At 60.3% G+C, this 14,579-nt stretch overlaps 1 protein-coding gene across 5 annotated transcripts in view; it reads left to right on the forward strand.

Moving 5' to 3' along the window:
- Positions 1-14,579, forward strand: part of PTK2B (protein tyrosine kinase 2 beta) — a 28,531-nt gene that overhangs the window by 9,031 nt on the left and 4,921 nt on the right. For all 5 annotated transcript variants that reach the window (XR_007508346.1, XM_049819054.1, XM_049819055.1 and 2 more), the window contains exons 2-23: positions 4,027-4,274; positions 5,579-5,757; positions 5,875-5,962; positions 6,353-6,432; positions 6,614-6,676; positions 7,063-7,117; positions 7,988-8,128; positions 9,095-9,169; positions 9,269-9,370; positions 9,815-9,932; positions 10,170-10,209; positions 10,299-10,345; positions 10,644-10,697; positions 11,055-11,152; positions 11,245-11,329; positions 11,880-11,980; positions 12,076-12,191; positions 12,414-12,514; positions 12,657-12,746; positions 13,284-13,488; positions 13,933-14,041; positions 14,180-14,245. Coding sequence is in view for 4 of the 5 variants with exons in the window: in XM_049819054.1 (XP_049675011.1) it covers positions 4,068-4,274; positions 5,579-5,757; positions 5,875-5,962; positions 6,353-6,432; positions 6,614-6,676; positions 7,063-7,117; positions 7,988-8,128; positions 9,095-9,169; positions 9,269-9,370; positions 9,815-9,932; positions 10,170-10,209; positions 10,299-10,345; positions 10,644-10,697; positions 11,055-11,152; positions 11,245-11,329; positions 11,880-11,980; positions 12,076-12,191; positions 12,414-12,514; positions 12,657-12,746; positions 13,284-13,488; positions 13,933-14,041; positions 14,180-14,245 (2,220 nt within the window). In the remaining variant the exon portion in view is untranslated. The remainder of the gene's footprint in view (positions 1-4,026; positions 4,275-5,578; positions 5,758-5,874; positions 5,963-6,352; positions 6,433-6,613; positions 6,677-7,062; positions 7,118-7,987; positions 8,129-9,094; positions 9,170-9,268; positions 9,371-9,814; positions 9,933-10,169; positions 10,210-10,298; positions 10,346-10,643; positions 10,698-11,054; positions 11,153-11,244; positions 11,330-11,879; positions 11,981-12,075; positions 12,192-12,413; positions 12,515-12,656; positions 12,747-13,283; positions 13,489-13,932; positions 14,042-14,179; positions 14,246-14,579) is intronic.

Here is a 14,579-nt window from a genome sequence, read left to right on the forward strand (position 1 = left end):
AGGAAGTGGCACCCCCCGGCACCAAACTTTTCTGAGAACGTGGGAGCGAGTGGAAAAACTTCCTGGTCCAGGGCTGTGCCGGGGTGTGGGACGGGAGGTGGCTCTGAGCCATCATGGGGACCTTTTGGGGTGTCACCCACAGTAGAAGACAACGGGTGCTGCTGGTGGGGGGAACAAGCTGGTGCTGCAGCAAGGGGATGTTGGTGACGGTGGCAGCAGTGCAAGCTCTCGGTTTCATTTTGTGGGCTCCGCCATCCCCATCTGCCTGGCTGGAGCTGCGTCACACGTACGACACGGCTGTCCCCGCTGGGGACAGAACTGGGGTCCGGTGGGACATGTCCCCACGGTGGGACATGTCCCTACGCCAGAGAGGAGGCGAGTGGGCAGGGGGTGGAGGTCCGGGGGGCTCGGGCCGTGGCCAGGGCCCCTTCTCCATCCCTGAAGCCGAGAGGCAGAGTAGGGCCAGGTCCGTATGGGGTATGTGTCCCCTCCAGCCAAATGGCCCCGGGGATGTGCCCCCCCAGGCGCTGCACAGCTGCGGCGCAGGCAGGGTGCAGGCACTGCCTTCGCTGCGCTTCCCGGCTTTATTTTGGATGGGCATCTCGACCTGTGCAGGGGCTGGGAGATTGCGGGGTGCTTGGCTGGAAAGCTGGAGCCGTCCCTTGTGTCCGTGCTGGGCTTGAGGGGACGTTGAAACACGGGATGTGCCCTTGTTCGTGCTGGCTGCCTCTAGCCCTGGCCATCTCCGGCCATGATGGTCGGAGGTGCTGCTCAGGGGCAGCGGGATGCTGTCTGCGGGATGGTCCCTGCATCATTCATCAGGGTGGGGACACGGAGGGGACATCCAGCCCCGGTCCTGGGCCCGTGGGCTCACTGAGAGTGTGAGGGGACATGTCATGGGAATGGGGCTGGAGGAAGAAAGCAGAAAATGAAGGTAAAGTGGGGAAAAAGAAGACGAGCCGAAGCGAAACATTTTGGGTCCATGTGCCCTGAGAAATACCAGCATGCTTCCTAAGTAAGTCAGCCATTGCCCCTCTCAACTGAGGGCTAAACTCCCCCTCCCCGGGGGCTGGCTCGGGCCATTGCCCCCACCGCGACACCCCCCTGGGAGGGTCCCTCTGAAACCCAGAGAGCACAGGGTTTGGTTTTTAGCTATTTAGCAAAAGAAATCTTTGTTTTCCCTATTTCTGGGAGGAGAAGCTTTTTGGGTACTGGCTTCTTCTGCAGAGCAGCAAGAGCTGTAGCAAAGCCTGAAGCGAAGCATTTCTGTGCCTGCTGCTGAGCTGGGATAGGGGCTTGCTGGTTTTGCTTGACCCTCTCCCTGGTTAAGACTGGGTGAGCAGGAAACCCTCATCCAGCACAGCATGATGCTGGGCGGCAGCAGCGTGGATGCGGTCTGCGGACTGGTGTCGCTCAGGCATGTAGCATCCACGGTATCGCTTGCAGGGATGGCCTCGGCTTCCCCAGCATGGCCGGAGACAGGACAGGGCAAGGGGCGATGCCCTGGTTGCCCACGCTGCAGCCAGCCCTTGCAGCCCATATGAGAAGGGGATCTGGCTAAAAGGCCTGCAGGGAGCCAGCCATAGGGGTCTTCTGCAAAGGATGTGGGTTGCTGCAAGGTCCTCCTTGTGGAGCCTGTGAAACTGCTGTGAAGGACGGAAAAAAAATCAAAATTCAGTGTGAAAAATGCATGCAAGCTCACAAGTGTGTGACTGCCGGCGTGGCTGGGCTCGCTGCCGGCCCGTGCAAGAGGCGAGAGTGCCCAGCTCAGCGCTGCTGCCTCACTCAGGTCCAAGGTTAGCATCCCAGCATCCCATCCCTGTTGTAGCAATGCTCCATCGCAGCCACGGGGATGCGGACCCTCTTTCCCTGTTCCCTTGGAGAAACCTGGAAAACAAAGTCTGGGCCGTCCACGCATTGCACCGCTGCCAGCAAAACCCTTGGTTCGGACCTGAAAGTGTCAGGCTACGCCGTGCATATTTTTAGGCCAGTGACTCAGGAGAGTTGCTTTAAAAAGCCGAAGCTTGCGGGAGGCAGCACGCAGCGTCCCGCTAGCTCGCAAGCTCGCACGGGGCTGTAATTACAGCAAAGCCGCCTCTAAGCGCTGTGCAAATGATGTTGCAAATCCCAGCGAGGAAGGAGAAGCGGGAGAACGGGGGAAGAAAACCTCAGCAGCCAGCCTCGGGAAGGGTTCCTGCCGGTAGCTCCTTGCTGCATGTTTTTTCTTGCCGTCTCCCCCATCGGTGCTTGGTTTTGCAGAGGCCGGCGATGGGGAGATGGCTGCAGCCCGGACCTGCAGTTCAGGTTTGTGGCGTGGGACGGAGCCTCCCCCCCCCCCGAGCCCTGCGAGGGTGACAGCAGCCCGTCCTCGCTGCTCCCCCCCCGGGTCGGTGCTGCCGGGGCTGCGTGCGAGCGCTCCCCATCCGCTCCAGCGCCAAGGCAGCCCGGCCGCGAGGTTTGGGCACATCACCCCCGGGTGAGACGAGGGATGCTCTGATGCTGTTTGCTGCCGTATTAGAGGTCGTCGAGGCCATCTGACCCCGTGGGTATCGTGGGGAGAGCGGGACCCTCAGCCCCACGCAGGGGGATGTATAGGACGTCCCGCAGCCGGTCCCACCGACCCCATCCCCTCCCTGCAGCATCTTCCAGGTCTGCTCCTCAGCCTGCCTGCCTTCGCGGGGCAGAGCTGGGGAGACCCTCTGGGCACCCCAGCCCTTTCCCAGCCCCTCTGCCCCCCCAGCCCTGCCGGGAGCCCCCCCGCCTGGAGCCACACCAGGACCTTTCCGTGTTGCAGACCCGGAGTGATGCCTGAGAGCTGCAGCGCTTCAGTTTGCAGTTAATCAGGCCCAAGATCAGCTGGGGCTGCAGCTCAGAAGCAGCCTAACGGGGGAACTTCCACATTTTTCTTTTTATTTCATGACCCAAAAAATGCAGTTTGGAGCAGCTCTTTGCAAATCTGAATCTGTCCCATACATGTGGCTGTGCTGGCTGGTTTTTTTGCTCACTCAGGCTCCGTGCAAAGCTGTGTGATTTCCTGGGAAGCCAGTGGCTGGGCTGAGAGAAATACCTGTACTCTTACAGGGTTATGTGAGCTGAGTTTGCCCAGCCTCAGCCCAGCTGCATATCCAGAGAGGCAGAGAAAGGAATCCAGAGCAAACCCTCTTCTGTGCCAGCCCTGCCCAGCTTGCAACCCAAAAGCCACGTGAAGAGGAAAATTTTGGATCCATTCAGATCATCCAAGACTGACATACCCCGTTCAGTGTTTTTCTCAGCGAAGGGAAATCTCAAGCCACTTCCTTTCTGGCTCAAATGACATTTTTTGAGCAGGCTTCTGGGTTTTATCCCCTCTAAAAATAAAAGAGCAAATCAATATAAATAAGTATTGCCCTTCCAGGGGAGAAGGATCCCGGCTTGCTTGCCCCATTTTGCTTTTTATTGGTTTTTTTTTGCAAAGCTATCTGCTAAATTCAGCTCAGTTGGGAGGTCACGTTGTTGAACTGCAGCTGCAGCTGCAGGTACCCGTGCTGGGAAGCTGGAGCCTGAAACCTTCACCCGGGTTTCATGGAGGGGAGAAAATGGTGAGTGCTGGGGACACAGAGGCATTGCCCTGGAGGTGACAAGGGCACAGAGGTATTGCTCTGGAGGAGATGGGGACACAGAGGGACTGCTCTGGATGTGATGGGGACACAGAGGTATTGCTCCGGAGGTGGTGGGACACATAGGCGCTGCTCTGGAGGTGACAAGGACACAAGGCTCTGCCCAAAGGTGCTGGGCTCGGGGGTACCCGGTGGCATGCATGGCCAGGGGTGTACGGCAGGATGGAGGGCACCCTTTGTTGCGCTCTTTCTTTCTTTATTTTCTCTCTCCATCCATCTCTCCATCCCTTCCCTCCTGGGGGTGTCCCCACTGTCCCCATCCCACCCCTCCCTCTCCCATCGCCATCTCCCCGACCCTCTCCCCATCCCGCAGGGTGACCCCCCCACTCCCCAGGGTCCCCACCATGTCAGCGCGGTGTCTGTCCCGCAGGGAAGGGATGCTCAGCTCCTAGCACCCCCGGCGTGGTAAGGATGTCGGCCATCCCTGAGGCGCTGGGTCGCCCGCGGAGCAGCTCCTCCCGCAGCCTGGCCGGGACCCTGGAAGCCACCCTGGGCATGGGGACGTTGGAGATGGACAAGGAGGAGATGCGTATCCTCAAGGTGTGCTTCTACAGCAACAGCTTCAACATGGGCAAGAACTTCAAGTTGGTGAAGTGCCCCGTGACGACGGAGATCCGGGTATGTGGGCAGGGGGGTGGACAGGGCAGGGGAGGGGGGGCTGTTTTGTCCGCCCAGCATCAAGCTAGCTCCCTTCCCAGACACTCTTTCCCATGATATGGTAGCCCCCACAGCCCTGTGGCTGAGAAACACCAAAACCTGGAGGACAGAGAGAAAATTTGGCCATCTCTGGTGGCTCAGGGGGCCCTCGGAGAGGGCGAGGGCTCCATGGCCCCGCTGCCCGTTCCTGTAGCAAGGATTGGCCCCGGTGAGTTGCTGCTGGTCCCCTTCTTGGGTAGCAAAGAGGAGTTCCCAGGCCCCGGTGAAGACAACCCCGGGCACAGCGGTGCAGGGAGCAAGTGGATTTGGGACACGACGGTGCCTTGCAGGGCTGGGGCTCAGCCTGCACTGTCAGGATGAGGCTGGGGACCAGCAGGACCTGGGTCCCCACCTTTCCTCCATCCCCGCTGAACTGCGTGACCACAGGTCCTCGGTGATGAAGGGGACAGTGACCTTCACAGTCCCAAGCCCTCAGCATTTCCCCGTGGCCACATCATGGTGCCACTGCCTGCTGGGGACCCCAGAGGTGCACCCAGCTCCAGGGCCAGCAGCATCTTTTGCTCTCCTGCCCATACTGCAAGCAGGAGAGGACTCATCAGGCTGGGAAGGAGATGCCCGAGGAGGGAAAATGCAAGCAAAGCCATGAAATGGCAACGGTCCGGCTGTCCCCAGTGCAAGGGTGGGAGCGCAGCCAGCAGGACACAGGAGCAGAGCAAGCCAGAGGTGGTCAACTCCTCGCTGGGGTCATCTTGGCCACCAGTTCTATGAACAACAATCAGCTTTTAGTTGGCTTTTTGGCTACCAGAGTGAGAGTAGAGGCCTGGCAGGGTCCTGGGGACTCCCTGCCTGCACTGCCCCAGTTCTGGGGCAGGAGAAACAAGCTGCACCGCAAGCTCACCAGCAACAAGGATGTCTGCTTTGCTACCTGCTCACAACTGATGCTGTGCATCAGGTGTAGCTCAGTTGAGGCATAAGGAAGGGTGGAAATGACCCACCTGGGCTTTTATCCCCAACCAAGACATCGCTGGGAGGTTGGATGAGGCATGTTCAGGCTGTGGGCTGTTGCAGAGCAAGCTGGAGGCATCTTTGGAGGCTTCATATGGGGGCTACTGGGGCTGGTGGCTGTGCCCAAGGCTGTGTTTTTGCTCCAGGGACATTTCTGTTGCAGTTGTGCTGTATTTCTTCCTCTTTTTCCTGCTATCTAAAGCTCATCTGGAGCCTGGCTGGGGATGCTCGTGTCTCAGCCCTGCTCCTTTCCACCCCAGGAGGTGATCAGGTCCATCCTGGTGAGCGGTCGCATCGGGCCCGACATCAAGTTGGCCGAGTGCTACGGGCTCCGCCTGAAGCACGTGAAGTCGGATGAAATCCACTGGCTGCACCCGGACCTGACGGTGGGCGAAGTGCAGGAGAAGTACGAGTGCCTGCACCTGGAGGCTGAGTGGAGGTAGGACCTCTCTGTGTCCCCAAACCCACATGGGGCAGGAGCGTGGGGACCACCGAGCCCCATTAGAGGGAAAGCTTCTCCAGCATGGTCCTCATCGAGGGGCTCTCCTGTTGCCAGGTACGATCTCCAGATCCGCTATCTGCCGGAGGATTTCATGGAGCGCTTCAAAGAGGACAGGACCACCTTGCTCTACTTCTACCAGCAGGTCAGAGGTGGCCCTGGGGGTCTCCTAGCCCCAGCCAGGTCTCCTCTCCAGCCACGCTGACCCACCCCCTAGCTCCAGGAGGGTGTTTCCTCCTCTCCAGCCCAGAAAACTGGATTCCCAAGACCTTGCAGCCCATTTACCTTCACCCTGGGCTGCTGACGGGCAGCCCCTGTGGTCCTATCCCTCCGCTGGATCTGTGTGTGTCCATCAGGGATAGCCAGTCCCAACCCCTTCACCCCACTCCTGCCCCTGCTGCATCCCAGCATGGGATGCAGGAGGGCATGGACCCTCCGAGCATCCCCTGTGAGCATCCTCTGTGAGCATCCCCTGCCACCATCCCGTGCCAGCATCCATCCCCTCTTCCTCCTGACCCCTGCATCTCCTCGGCAGCTCCGGAGCGAGTACATGCAGAATTATGCCAGCAAAGTGAGCGAGGGCATGGCCCTGCAGCTGGGCTGCCTTGAGCTCAGGTACGTGTCTCTGCCTGTCCCAGCCTGTCTGCTGCAGTGGGAGGGCCGGGGAGGACGGGGGAGTGAGGGCTGGGGCCGTGGAGGGTTTTGCAGGAAAGGAGGGAGTTTCCAGCTCTTTCTTTGCTGTGGTGGGGGGATGCAAGTGCAAGGGTGGCTGTCTGATGTCCCTCCTTTCTCGCAGGAGGTTTTATAAGGACATGCCTCAAAACGCGCTGGATAAGAAGTCCAACTTTGAGTTCCTGGAGTGAGTAGGCACAGCCCGTCCTGCTGGGCAGAAAGTCCTTTACCCCTAAACCCCGCACCCTGTCCAACCAGCCCCGAGGAGCTGGGGTGCTGCAGATGGCCTTCCTCATCCTCCTGCAGCTCTTATCGTCCCGCAGCTCCTCATCCTCCCGCAGCCCTCAGCCCTGCTGATGGGGAGGGTGCAAGGAGGAGGAGATGGGAACATTTCACCTTGCGCTGGGTGGGAGGCTTCTCCCTCAGGAGCACCCCCTTGCCCCTCAGCACCCACTTTGCTTGGTGCATCCCACCCCCTCACCGGTCTGCAGGTCCCCGGGGAGGCCCCCTGCAGCCCCGGGAGCGGGGGTCCCTGCGGGGCTGTTAATGTACACGGGGGTCTCTGCTCTCCAGGAAAGAGGTGGGCCTGGACCTCTTCTTCCCCAGCCAGATGCAGGAGAACCTGAAGGTGAGGGATGTGTGCGTGGGTGTGGGTGCAGACAGGCAGGGCTGGGTGCACGGGTGCAAGGAGTGTGAGCATGCACGGACGTGGCTGCATTGAAGTGCACATGTAGATTTGCACGTGTGCACGCATCTGCCCAAGCTTGTGTACGTGCGCGGTTGTGCTCACACGTGTGACGATGTATCTGCACGCACACACCCTTGCGCACGTGTGTATACGTGCATGTGTGGGGCCAGATGTGCGCATCAGTGTGCATGTGCGGGTTTGCACACACGTATGTGCACATCTGCCCACGCTCGTGAAGCTTTGCAGGCCCTTGTGAAGCTGTATCTGCCTCTGTGTGTGCATTCACATACAGGGCCGTGTGTGCTCCTGTGTATATCAGTGTGCATGGGTGGATTTGCATGTATAGGCATGTCTGCTCACATGTGTGAGGGTGTATTTGCATGCATGTGCATACGTATGCATGTGTATCTATGCAGATACATGCATGCAGGCATATCTGCTCACACATGTGATGGTGCACCTGCACGCACACACATGTGCGTATGTATGCACACATGTGGCCATGCACGCACACATTGGTTTGCATGCGCATCTGCCCATACTCGAGTACATGTGAGTGAGCATGCACACACGGAGGGATGCTGGCACGCACACACGTGTGGACATACATGGGTGTGCACGCAGATGCACGTGCATATGTGTGGGTGCATATTCATATTTGCAGGTGAGCGCATGCGTGCATGTGTCCATGGGTGCGCCTGTGTTTGTGTGCGTGCATGCGTCCATGTGCAGCTCGCACCCTCCGCACCCCACATCCCCGCTGCATGCCTGCCACGTGCCCGGCATGGCTAGTGGTCACTGTGTCCACAGCCCAAGCAGTTTCGGAAGATGATCCAGCAGACCTTCCAGCAGTACGCGCTGCTGCGGGAGGAGGAGTGCATCCTCAAGTTCCTCCATACCCTCTCCACCTTTGCCAACATCGACCAGGAGAGCTACCGCTGCGAGCTCATTGTGAGTCTGCAGGGTGGGATGGGATGGGGTGGGATGGGATGGGATGACATCCCCCTGCCTGGGTGCTTTGGGGTCAGGCGCATTGGCTGTGCCCCCCCTGTACCAGGCAGTGTGCAGGGGGGCCACTGCAGGATGAGGACAACCTCCATCACAAGCTGGTGTTTGAGGCTGCATCTCCCATGCCCTTAAACCCAGAAAAGTCTTGCTAAAGATGCAACCGTAGTCATCAGTGCTCTCAAGCCGTTAATTAACCCTGCACAGCAGGGCAGCGAGCTGCCCACACCGAAGCATCCCCTGGCACCGTTTAGGCAGCGCAGACCCGGGATGCTTGCAAGTGGCAGCGTGGACAAAACCACTCTGCTGTGGGCTGCTCCCGGACCGTGGTCCCCGGACTCGGATAGGGACTCGGCCACCCCCAGCTTGGAGGAGTCCCTGCAGGGTGTTTCTAAGGCTTAGAAATCACTCGCTGTCCCCCCAAGGGAGACACAAACCCAATATCCCCCGTGCAGCCCCCCAGCATCACCTCCCTAAGGGGCAGCTGAGCATCTGTCCCCCTGCCCGCAGCGGGGGGAGGCTCTGGGGGCTCCTTTTTGGAGGATGCTGCGAGCTGACAGGGACTGGGGCTGCGGTGGGGGCTCTGGGGACCTTCCACACCCCGGGGTCCAAAGCCAGTGGGTGCAAACCGGTGCCTGAATTTTGCTGAACCCCTTTGGGGTGAGAAGGCGGCAAACCAGGAGCGCTGGGAACCCCTTTGGGGCCAGGAGGAGGAAAACCAGCCACGCTGGGCTCCTCGCCTTGCACCGTCCACCATCCCCTCTCCAAACCATCCCCTCTTCAAGTCCCACCGGGAAGGTGATTTTTCCCAAGGTGTCTCACACTTGGCAGCAGGTTGAGGGAGGGGACCTGGCTCTGGGGCTACCTTCCCCCCTAAAATTTGCATCCTCTTTCTGCTGCCCCCCCATCCAGCAAGGGTGGAACATCACGGTGGACCTGGTCATCGGACCCAAGGGCATCCGGCAGATGACGAGCAAGGAGGCGAAGGTACGGGGCAGGGGTGTTGGGTGCTGGATGAGGAATAGGGGGTGGCTGCTCTTAAATTGGTGAATAAAGCCGACGCCAGGGCTCTGCCTCTCTCCCCAGCCGACGTGCTTGGCTGAATTCAAGCACATCAAGTCCATCAAATGCTCCAGCGTGGAAGAAGGCCGGGCTGTGCTGCAGCTGGGGCTCAGTGGCACCCCCCAGGTGAGGAGGCACTGGGGGGGGGTGCCCCGGGTGCTGGGGTTGTGGGTGGGATGGGGGATCCTCTGGTGCCGTGGGGTGGCATCGCATCCCTGTGGATTAGGCAGGACTTGGTGGATGGTTCTATTTCCACCGAGAGAGCTCCTGCCTCCAGCCCCGGCCGAGAGGAGACTGTCCCCCAAAGCAGGACACGTCCAGGCTGTCCCGGGGGTGCCCCTGCCCCAAGGGTGCACCCCTGCTCAGGGGTGGTTTGGTGCTGGGCGTGTTGGCTGGTGTGTCCTGGGGTGCTGGGAGAGATGATGCTCGAGAAACTGGGATCAGCTGCAGAGCAGGGAGGTGGTCACAAAGCTACCCCAAGGTGGATAGGAATGGGGGACCCCCCCATCCCAGCATCCCCCTGCCCCAGCTTTGGGCTCACTTGACCCCCGTCCCTGCTGTCTCCCCCAGTCCCTGGCTATCAAGACGGCTTCTTTGGCCGAGGCAGAGAACATGGCCGACCTCATCGATGGCTACTGCCGGCTGCAAGGGGACTTGGAAACCTCCCTCATCGTCTTCCCCAGGAGAGGTGAGCGCCCTGGAGGGCACTGACCCCACCAGGGTCCTCACCCCTGCCCCCCCCGAGCCCTTCTCCACTCTCTCCATGGCCACAGCATCACCCGTGGCTTTAGAGTGACCCCAGCTGAGACCCACCAAACTCACTGCACGTGTGGTCGAGGCATTGGGGCGGGGCGGGGGGGGCCCAGCACCCATCAGGCTCCGATGGGGGTGGCTGGGAACTGACTGTCCGCTGTCCTCTCCGCAGAGCGGGAGAAGAGGATCAGCCTGCCGCAGATCCCGGCCCCGTGAGTAGCACCTGGTCCCGGAGTGGGGCTGGGACCCCGTCCTGTCCCCCCACCCCACTCCCTGACCCCGACCTCTTCCCACCCCACAGGCACCTGGAGGAGAGGCAGTTCACGCTGTCGGACAGCATGAGCGTGGGTGAGTTTTCAGCTCTTCCCCTCCTTTCCTGGTGGATACAGGCAGGGCTGTGGGACACCGGTGTATGGGAATTTGGGGTTTGGTGGAACTGGACACCCCCAGCCCTTTGCCTGGGGGGTGAGATGCAGCCGAGCATCCCAGAGGAGGGCTAGGCTGGCATCCTACACGCTCACGATGACCGAGGTCCCTGCGGGGGCTGCTCTGGGCTTGGAGGCTGGACCCTGTGGGGATGCTGCAAGAAACCCCCCTGCCCGGTGAGCTGCTCGAATCCCTGCCTGCAACCTCCTTCTTGCCCTAGACTCTGATATTTATGCTGAAATCCCTGATGAGTCCACAAGACCGAGGTCTGGAGGTAGGTGCCATCCCCTGGATGCCCTCTTGCCCATCTCCCAACACCCCAGCCAAGCCCTCCCACCCCCTCCTGCCCACCCCAATTACCTACCCCATTCCCCCAAAGCTGGGAACAAGGTTTTGCCTGCACTGCCCACCTTACCCACTCCAGAGGGGCTGAAGGAGCTGCGATCACCCCGTGTGCCATGGGACAGGACCTCTGGGTCCTTGCCGAGGGGGTGATGGAGAGGGTTGGTACCTAGGGATTGCCAATATCTCCTGCTTAGTATGGGGGGTCTGCCCGCGGGATAGGCAGGGGTACAGGCAGCTTTCTGCCTGCTGGCACTGCCACCCCTGCCCTGCTCCCCTGTTCGTGAAGTCCAGCACTACGGGATCTCCCGGGAGGACATCACGTTGGGCAGGATCCTCGGAGAAGGCTTTTTCGGAGAGGTCTATGAGGGGATCTACACCACCCCGGTGAGCATCCTGCCCTCTCCCTGCCCTGCTTGCCTACTCCGCGGCCAGGGGGAGTGGGGTAAAGCAGCCCCCACCCCTCCTTCTCCTTGCAGAAAGGTGAGCGGGTCAATGTAGCCGTGAAGACCTGCAAGAAGGACTGCAGCCCGGAGAACAAGGACAAGTTCCTGAGTGAAGCAGGTATGCTGGGTGGTCCTGCTGCCCATCGGGGGGGGGGGGATGGAGCCGGCTCAGCCCCCACCCTGGGGCTCGCATACACAGGCAGAGGACGGATGTGGGGGGCCTGGTGGTGTCTGCAGCACTGCAATGGTGGGATGTTACGGACAGGATGGCAGATACCCTGTCCTGGCATCTTCTGGTCCCTGTTTGGGGACAAATTGCCATTGCAATGCAGGACAGAGCAGGAGGAGGGAGGTGGCCCTTGCCCCTGTGGCAGGGCTGTTCTCCAAAATGCCTGGTTTATGGGAGGGTTGGCTACCGGGGATGGGGAAGAAAAGCTGCTGAATCCTTGTGTGAGAGCAGACAGGCACCACCTGGATGCAGATCCCTGGGGAGCTAGAAACCAGGAGCCCCAATCCCTCTGGTGACGTACTAGGCTATTGCTGGGAATTCCTCCTGCTCTGTCTCCGGTTTTACGGCAGAGACCTGCCCTTACACCCCAGGAGAGGAGTTTGGGCTCCTGGAGGGGGGGCCCTCCCATTGCAGGGTGTCTGACATGGTCCTCCCACAGTGCTGATGAAGAAGCTGGACCACCCCCATATTGTGAAGCTCATTGGCATCGCGGAAGAGGAGCCCACCTGGATCATCATGGAGCTCTATCCCTACGGAGAGGTGAGTGGGGTCCCACCACCAGAGTCCATCCTGTCCCCCTGCCACCCTCCACCCCCCGCCCGGTCCCTGAGCCCCCTTCACTCGTCCTGTTGCAGCTGGGGCAATACCTGGAGCAGAACAAGCACTGTCTCGCCGTGCCCACGCTCATCCTCTACGTGCTCCAGATCAGCAAAGCCCTGGCCTACCTGGAGGCCATCAACTGCGTGCACAGGTAGGGCAGGAGGGAAAATGAGCCAGGCGGGATGCTGGCAGAGGCAGGGAAAGGCAGGGACTGGCTGGGGAGACAGGCAGGTGGGGAGTAGGAGCGGGCGAAGGCAGAGACTGGCAGCATCCTTTGCTGCACACCCTTTCTGCAGCTGGATGAGCTGGTTGCCTGGGTTTGAGCTCGCCTTCTCCATCCCTTCTCCCCAGCCAAGGGTCTCTCTCCTTGCAGGGATATTGCCGTGAGGAACATCCTGGTGGCCTCCCCAGAGTGCGTGAAGCTAGGTGACTTCGGGCTCTCCAGGTATATCGAGGATGAGGAATACTACAAAGGTAAGAGCTGCGTGATGGGGTTGGGGCTCGCTTCAACCGTGTGAGGGCAGAGACCGTGGTGAGACCTCGCTGCCCTGCCTGCGCTGGGGCTGCTCCATCCCCCCCGCAGCGAACACAGCCACCTTCTTGTCTCTCCCTCCAGCATCCATCACCCGTCTCCCCATCAAGTGGATGTCACCTGAATCCATCAATTTCCGCCGCTTCACAACAGCCAGCGATGTCTGGATGTTCGGTACGTGGTGGGACGGGGATGGAGCGGGGTCCTGGGCTTCGTCTGCCTCCCGTGGCATTGTTTTAATGCACAGTGACAAATCCTGCTCTGGAGCGGGGGAGTTATTCCAGCCTTGCCCTTGGGGAAAGGGCTCCTGGGGCAGAGCTTCTTGCAATTCAACCATCATTAGGTGCTTCCTCCTCCTCCAGTGAATTCAAGACCGTCGGGGGGACTGAGTTAAACTCTACCCCCTGCAAATGTCCATGCCCCTGTCTATCAGCCCATCCCCATGGCCTCTGGTGCTCATCTGACCCTCTGTCCATCCCCAACAGCCCTATGGCCAGCGGCAACCAGGAGCTGGGCTCCTTGCAGCTCCCCGGGAGAGCAGGCAGCTCTTTCCTCTGCATTTTTCACCGAGGGACCAGAAAGGCCAAGCAGCCAAGTGACCTGGTGTCACGCAGCAAAGCGTGGCACTGTCACCAGGTCCCCAAAAACCCAAGCGAGGGGCTGGTCCCCCAGCTCTAGCATCAGTTGAGGTTGCTCCTGTTGCTCCCACAGCTGTGTGCATGTGGGAGATCCTGAGCTATGGCAAGCAGCCCTTCTTCTGGCTGGAGAACAAGGATGTCATCGGGGTGCTGGAAAGGGGCGACCGCTTGCCCAAGCCTGACCTCTGCCCACCCGTCCTCTACACCCTCATGACGCGCTGCTGGGACTATGACCCCAGCGAAAGGCCCAAGTTCAAGGACTTGGTTTGCAGCTTGAGGTGAGCGGGGAGGTCCGTGGTTTGACGGAGGGGTGGGCAAGTGGGTGAAGGAGAAACATGAACCCCTGCAAGATTTTGGGTCTGAAGTTTTCTGGCCAAGTCTGAACTCAAAGGACCATTTGAGACGATTTGAGCCCACCTGCCCCTGGGGTGGTGGTGCCTGGGCTGAAATGGAAATGCTTTGCTTCCCAAGAAGGGGTCTTGCAGGGGAGTCCTGACCCCACATCTCACTGGGACCAGCCAGGGTGATGCTGGTGTGGCCGTCTGGGACCAAGCTACGTCCTCCCAGTCCTTTCCCTTTGCTCTTCCCATCCTTCCTTGCTCCCTCATGTTTTCCGTGGTCCATCCAGCTCAAGCATCCCTGGGCATGGGAGATATGTCCTTGCCAGAGGGGCTGTGCCAAGGCTCCCTCCTGGGGCTGTCACCCTCCGTCTCCCCCTGCAGCGACATTTACCTGATGGAGAAGGAGCTGGCCAAGGAGCAGGAGAGGAACAACCGCCACCGGCCTCCCAAAATCTTGGAGCCGCCATCCTTCCAGGAGCCACCTCCAAAGGTGAGGAGAGGGCAGAGCCCATGCAGGCAGCGCGGGCAGGTTCATCTCCCCTCCTCGACCCGCCGATGGGTGCTGTGAAAGTGGGACCTCCCTGATCTTGCACCCACCATGTGTTTCTCCCTCCTCCGCTCCCCGCAGCCCAGCAGACCCAGGTACAAGCCACCACCCCAGAGCAACCTCCTGGCTCCCAAGCTGCAGTTCCAGGTAAGGCTGCACAGCCGAAGCATCCCACAGGGACCTGAGCAAGGGGATCAACGCCAGAAAGCCCTGCCTGGAGCTTGAGCCCTCAGGGGCTCATGGCTTTTGGGGCTCCAGGGTGCCCCACACCATCACCAAGTGCCTCCTGCCGCCTTGCCAGCAGGACACCACGCCGCTCGGGGCTCAACCCTGTCCTGCCCTGTGTTTTGTCTGTCCCTCGAAGCTGGCAGAGAGGCTTTTGTTCCAGGGAACGGGAGTTTGCATGCTCGGCACTGGCCGGTTTGCACGCTGGGCTGGGAGGAGAGGAGGTTTGCTGCTCTCCAGTGCTACCGGGGCTGAG

The sequence above is a fragment of the Accipiter gentilis genome, chromosome 16, assembly GCF_929443795.1.
Source record: "Accipiter gentilis chromosome 16, bAccGen1.1, whole genome shotgun sequence".
NCBI lineage: Eukaryota > Metazoa > Chordata > Aves > Accipitriformes > Accipitridae > Astur > Astur gentilis.